The sequence below is a fragment of the Oratosquilla oratoria genome, chromosome 10 (genome assembly GCF_046742065.1).
Source record: "Oratosquilla oratoria isolate Oo_2021 chromosome 10, ASM4674206v1, whole genome shotgun sequence".
Lineage (NCBI taxonomy): Eukaryota > Metazoa > Arthropoda > Malacostraca > Stomatopoda > Squillidae > Oratosquilla > Oratosquilla oratoria.
This window is the reverse complement of record NC_134786.1, coordinates 46,986,645-46,994,033: the sequence shown is the minus strand read 5'-3', so window position 1 is coordinate 46,994,033 and position 7,389 is coordinate 46,986,645. Positions and strand designations below refer to the sequence as shown.

General features: G+C 39.1%; 1 protein-coding gene across 1 annotated transcript in view; it reads right to left on the bottom strand.

Moving 5' to 3' along the window:
- Window positions 1-995: 995 nt before the first annotated feature.
- The window catches only part of LOC143029195 (methylglyoxal synthase-like), a 20,602-nt gene continuing 14,208 nt past the window's right edge, over window positions 996-7,389 (bottom strand). Inside the window, exon 2 of the mRNA XM_076191748.1 lies at window positions 996-6,149. Coding sequence (XP_076047863.1) covers window positions 5,587-6,149 — 563 coding nt within the window. The 3' untranslated portion in view covers window positions 996-5,586. The remainder of the gene's footprint in view (window positions 6,150-7,389) is intronic.

Here is a 7,389-nt window from a genome sequence, read left to right as displayed (position 1 = left end):
ATAATTGTATTCATGATTTGTGTATATAGTTCCCTGCATTGCAAAAAAACAACAACAACTAGATGACAAAGATAGGTTAAAGATAAAAAAAACAAGAAGCTTAACAAAAAAGATTAGAATTAAAACTAAGTTAAATCCATCTATAAGAAAAAGCTTCTGATATCTCACACAATCACGCACACACACAACAAATGAAGTACGAATACTTAATACGCTTGTAATATAAAGGAAATACTTCGCTGTAGCGTACTCCTTTGTTTAATCTGTCTTTTTGTTCCTTACATTTCATTATATATTTATCTACTTGCTTATTTACATATATCTACTTATTTATATTTTCTACGGTCATAATTGATTAATTCATGTTACCTAGTGAGATCTTGTTATCTATTTAGTTACTTATTTTCCATTTATTTGTATATTCTTTATCTGTTTACTTATTGATTTATTTTTCGTTTGTTCATTTGTTATTCTATTCTTAGAAAACCTCGTTCAACCGGTGAAAGATTCTTGTATTGAAATTTAAAGAAATATTACCAGAAGTCTTTCACTACAATAACAAAATTAAAGGGCTATCACGCTGGGCTATTTTAACTCCAACCTCCAATTAATCGGCGGTACCCCGCCCCACCTCCAGAATTTTTTCGGCCGTAAAATCACTACGGCAAACTGTTTTGTTTTCTAATTTTTTTTACATAGACTGTCATTTGATATGCTTGAGGAAAATTATTTTCCTCAAGCATATAATCAGATTCCTTCCCGAAGGCTGTGGGCTGCAAATCTGCTCCAACAGTCGGATGAAAAATAGCCGAATGTGATAATGTTTTAAAGCCAGATGACTTTATTCAGCTGTGGGGAAGACCTTCAACTATAGAGAAACTATGCATATGTTAGTGAAAATATATCATCACATATTGTATATAAACTACATTAAGGTATAATACAATACTTGGATCATATTCTTAATAATCTGGTTGAATTAAAACACTATCAAATATTACAGATGTATATTATCAAGAATCTGTATAACATATTTGGAATACAGAAAAAATCTTTATAACGTATAACAGGACGGACATATACAATAGATGTGTAACATGTATGAAATAAATAATATACAAAAAATTCTTAATCAATGGAAAACAAGAGTAGGATATACACATGTATAACAAACATAAAACAGGTAAGCAAAATATTCTTAATCAAAAGAAAATGAGATGTGCACTATGTAGAACGAATATTGTAGCTGTAGCATATATGCGAAATTGACAACACTTGTGATAGATATAGAATGAGTATGGTCAATGTGTTACATAACAAAATACAACCTAACACAAGTGATATAACGACATATAATAGATGAGTGTAGATAGTGTAGATAATAGTAGTGTAGTACACTATCTAATGTAGATAGTAGTAGTGTAGTACAAGATAAAGTGTAGATAATAAGTGCAAATAATGTAGATAATAAGTAAGTGTCATAACGAATACGTATAACTGCTTTTTTTATGACGTCACAAACTCATTATCTATAGGCTAGGACGGTGGCCCTTACGGAGGACTTAATAGCGTGTAATTTAATTAACTGCACACTTAGTTCATCTTCACCGGTGGCAGGGCTCGAACCACCATTCCCTCGACTTTCGATGCAAGTAACAACGCTCTAACCGACTCGGCCAGTGAGCGTCCTGATCAATTTTACTTAATGGATTTTATAAGAAAACAATGCTACTTGGTGGAATAAGATCTTTGAGAAAGTGGAAATGATGAAGATCGTATCTTAACAAAATTCAAGATTTGTAAACCATCATATAAAATAGAATAGAAATATATGAATAAATAAGTAAATAAATAAGTTGAAAGAAAAACAAATACACAAAAAAATTAGAGAAACAAAATACTAGTATGCAAACAGGAAAACAAACAAATAAGCAACCAAACAAACTAATAAACAGACAAAAACACCAATGAATACACAAATCAGTTAAATTTTTTAATAAGAAATATATATCACAGCCACAATTCTTGCAAATCTGCTATCCATTACCAACCACACATTCGCTCATACACGAATAAAGAATAAAACGTTCACACCAAAGAACAGAATAAACATACATAAAACTCCTTTGTACAGTCGCGAGCAAAAGTTTTGATCCACCTTACAATTCTCATAACATCACTTTTTTTTTTTTTTTTTTTTTTGTCGAGTACGCAATGTATTTTCCTATGTACTATTTATCTTACATTTAGGTAATTTCCTTGAATAAGAAAAAAAAATTGTCAGACTAAGTATTCTAATTTTGTATAATGAAACCTTGGAAGAGTCAAAACTTTTGCTCGTGACTGTACATTCCTATAAGGCCCTGTTCACACTAGCTGTTTCAACGGCTGCGGATTGAACCGCGGCAGTTCAATTGAGATGCAAGTCATTGGAGGTGTTCACATACAACCGAGGAGTTTTCCTCTACTTTGCAGTACCGCCGCGGTTTTCGCGCGGTTCAAACCTCTAGTGTGAACTGGGCCTAACACTGACCTTAAAACATGTCTAGAATAAAACAAAATTACACCAATTTTTGTCTTGAACCAACAAAAATAATATTGAATTCAGGAGGTGCTAAGATTAGAGGGAGGGTGGAGGGGTGTGGAGTGTATTCAGAGATGGAATGGGTGGGAATGATTTTATGCCTTTTCCTATTAGGCTACCTCCTTTATAAGGGGGAAAAAGCCTTTGTATATGTATGTATGTTTGTATGTATGTAATTGTTTATTACTGTTTATGTGATTCGATTTCATAATCAAGAATAAGAGAATATTATCGAGAAAACCCAGTCACCAGAAATCACTGTAGGTGGAAGAGGTTTAGGCGGGAGGCTGACAGACCTCTTAGGATGCACCAAAACACAAACAAAGGATTGTGAAGTAATGTTAATTATACCAAAAGTAAAAGTATTAAGGGTATTAAGAACACTAAGTTTAAAGGTATTTAGAATTCTAAGAGTATCTATTAAGAATACTAAGGGCAAAGATGGGTATCAAGTGTAAAGGTACTAAGGGTACTAAGGATACCAAGGTTATTTTGGGTACTGAGGTAACTAAGGGTTCAAAGACTTCAAAGGCTAAAGGGTACAAAGAATACTATAGGTATTAAGGCTAGTACATATACCAAGGATCTAATTCTTGGCGTGTCACACCAGATGACGTCATCGAGTGACCTGATCCAATGTTTACAAATAACGCAAGCAAGGTCACATCACCTTATTCGAGTTCAGGTCACCTCACCTGAGGTGACCTAACCTTGACCTAACCTTGACCTAATCAAGGGAGGAAGCTTTCGCAAAATTCCCTAAAGAATAAATGTATAATTTCTTCTTTTTGAAAATCCAAATTCTCTTCAGCTTGTTATGTCTTTGACTAAGGCTACAATTTTTGTTATTTTGTCAACATCTTCGTGATAACACTAATATGGAAGCACCACATAAGCATTCTGTCACACTTCACTTCTTCAGATCGGTAACACAATTTGTATATTGTATTTAAAGTACGTTACCGTGTTGAAGGGGTTAGTAATATCATCGAAGGAGAGAAACTTATCTGTGATCTGGCTCGCGATAAACATGTACATACATATATACATACATAAATACACAAATACGTACATACACTCACATACATTACATACATATGTACATACCAAGATACATACTGTATATACATACATACTCAGATACATATTGTATATATGTATATATATATATATACACGCACACACACACGCACACACACACACACACACACACACACACACACACACACACACACACACACACACACACACACACACACACACACACACACACACACACACACACACCAAATAAGTATTTCCGGTGTTAACTTTCGGGTACCAGACTGAGGTGTACCAGACCCGGATGTAGAATTACAATTACATCTACCATTTCTTCTCTCTAGAATCTTCATTCTCAAGTTGAAGACAGTGTGGAGACATGAATGTATCTTACATGTGAACTACTGCAGTAGATCTCTGTCTCCTTCCCTGTGACGACCAAAGACGTTACGAGACCCTCCACAGGGGGGCGCGGGTAAGGGAGGGATGGGGAGGGGGGCCGGAAGGGAGAGGGGGTGGGGTCTCCTGATGTGTGACGACGACGTCTTACTATAAAGCTCGATCACTTCTGTCGATTTCCCAAGAGCTCCTGCCGAAGGTGACGGTGAGAGAGTCGAGGAGGAATTCGAGACATAGGCCGTCACGATTCAAGACTTAAGACTTAAGACTAAAAACTCAAGATTAAAGAGTCAAGAATCAAGACTAGGTTTGAGTTTCCTAAATCATGCATATTACACAGGCGGACAGGCATGATTGTGTGCATGCCTCTGAACACACAAGCACACACATTATATAAGGTGCATATACATATACATACTGTACATACTGTATAGATGTGCATACACATACACACATGTACATAATATGTATACATACATTTACATATATACACGTGTGTGTGCATGTGAATTTTATGCGTATTTATGCATGCATGCATGTGCATATACGTGTGAGTGCGTGCGTACAGAAGCGCATTCAAGCATGTGCTTGTATGAGTATATACACACATATGTATGCATAAGCATGCATATTTGATTTTCATTCCCCTGTATACGTTTGTTCTATCGCTACGCCTTGAAACACGTGCAATCAATCATCACAATCGACCAACTTCAGATAAAGATAAGTAATGACTTTTGCAGCATCTATTAGATGAAATAAACAAGTTCCAGCAAATAATCTAAAACAAACACAAATCAATGCATCATGGCCCGTAAAACGAGTTTAACTATATAACATATCTATCAATATTCATTGGCTACTCTAAGAAGTTGATATTGGCTGGTGTAATATATGTATGTTTTTCTTTCTACATATAGAGTATATAGTTAATAATTTTTAGTCATGAAGCTTTGATCTTATTGAAATGGGTTTGGTATTTGTTAATAATAGAGATACGAAATGTGATGAGTTCCCTTGGGTGAATAAAATCGCCTGGGGGGTAGGTAGAACAAAAGGCCTAAGTTTTAAACGAAGGGAAGGGGTTTAAGAAGACCTGTTAATGATGGTCTTGCGAGATGGGGATGGGAGAGGAGCGTCTCCCCACTACCAATCTTAAGAATCTCTCAAACCCTTTGGCTACATCCGGAGTTGCAGTTGTTAAGGGATGGCACGCGGTCTCTAAACTGGGCTCAAGATCTCTCTGTCAGCTTCAGCCATCCCCCACTATTTGTTTACAACCGGTGACTGCTCCCCTCTTCATCCTCCCCCAACTCCTCCTCTTCCTCCTGCTAGTCTGTGACGAAAGCAGACCTGTACTCATTAACACACAATCCAGCATTTCTTCCAGTGAAATCTACGGATGTGCTGGTTACCGCGGTTTGTAAGTTCCCAGTCAATCAACTTAGAACAATCATTTATCAATCAACTCATATATTGTACAAAGTGCTATGCTAGATCTATTCTTTTGGGGGTTATAGAGTATCATCTTGTAGTTCTTATCAATTTCTGTTTGGGATTTTTCAACCCTGAGGGTTGTGTTTATTGGAACTTGTAGGTTTCCTGCTGGCCAGCCACTCCTTAGTGTCTGGAAGGTGACAAAGGACTTTTTGGTCCATGAGAGGAGAAGTGATGAGGAAGTCCGCAGTGATGGGGTTGTTGGCGATGGGGACGTCGTAGAGCGTGGCGATCCTGAGTAGGGCCTTGACGTCCGAGTCGTGGGGCATGACGTCGAAGGGGTCCCAGAAGAAGACAAGCATGTCGAGGCGCTGCTCGGCGATGCGGGCCCCGATCTGTTGGTCACCTCCGAAGGGTCCGCTCAGCAGACCCTCCACCTCCAGGCCCACCTGGTCCCGGAGCCACATGGACGTGGTACCCGTGCCCAAGAGGTCGTGGCCCTGTAGAACCTCGCGCCACTTCTGGGTCCACTGGAGGAGTTTGCCCTTCCTCTTGTCATGGGCCACCAGCGCGATGCGCTTCCGCGCAGGAAGCATACGCATGGTGCTACTGTTGTTCTTCTTGACTCTTTCTGGAGATCGGGTGGTTCTGAACTTGGAAGGTGTTACTGGAAGCTTCTCCACAGAGCCTGTCAGGGAGAGGAAGAAAGAAACGTTAGTTTTTTAACTATTAGGTAGTATCCCTATCTGCAGTCTTCAAGACGTCATATAGTAATGTTATATCGACCGCCTACGGAGGGAGAAAGACATGTCACAAGTTGTCGACTGGTAGACCACATAATACAAAGCAACAGCCCAACCACTTGTACAGTCTTTAAGACATCACTGTTATGCCAACAGTCTATTTTTTTTTCTATATCCCTTTGTTAGTCAAACTTGGGGCCCATGTACTAAGAAGAGAGTGAGAAACTACATGTACCATAACAGGGTGCATTTACTTGTATGTATTAAGTTTTGCCAATTGGATTAAACAATTTTGTGAGTGGGACCTGAACCCTTGACTGTACAGTATGCCGTCACAAGACAAGGATGCTACCGATCACGCTAAGACGGAGATTTAAAAGAAACGTTTCGGAACTTATCCTCTACATTCCCCGATATCAACTCACGCAGTGCGGTACACAGATTTGTTTCCCCGAGCACTTTATTCAGGAGAGCCATCCAAAAAGTGTGTGAAGTTTTGACAATTGGAGCACATCTACCACTGGGATTCGAACCCTTGACTGTGCAAAGTCAAGGGATCAAGTCCCAGATAGGTGGGTGGTAGTTAAAAAAAAAGATCAGTCCCCTCGCCCCAACCCGTTTTCTTTCATGACACGAACGGAAAAACGGCGGCAGTATACTTAGCCCCCTACTACCACCACCATGACAGCAACACAAAAAAGAGGGTCTCCTTGCGTTTCAGAAATTTCTAAAAGAAAAAACAAAAAAATCAAAGTATTTCGTTTCCATTACTTCAGTGATTTCATAATAGGAGTTTCTTCCTTTTCCTTCTTATCAACTTCAACATGAGGAGAAAATAATGTCTGAGGCTTTTCCAGCGGACTTCCTGCCCACCGCTCCCATGGGAATAATTATACGTTCACGCAAGTGGTGACAAGGGAAGTTGCTGTGGGACTTCTCCAGTCGAAACGTGGAAATCCCTATTCTGGTTTTCCGCCCTGCAACATCATCTCCTTCCTCTCTCTCTCCCCTTCCCTTCCCTCCCTTCCTCCCTCCCTCACAGCGTCAACTCAGTTGCCCCTATCGCCTCCACCTCCACCACATCCACCACCTACATCGCCAACAGTGACTCCTCTATCGCCATCATCTCCACTACAACCACCAAGACCACCACTACCACCACCACCACCACCACCACCACCACCA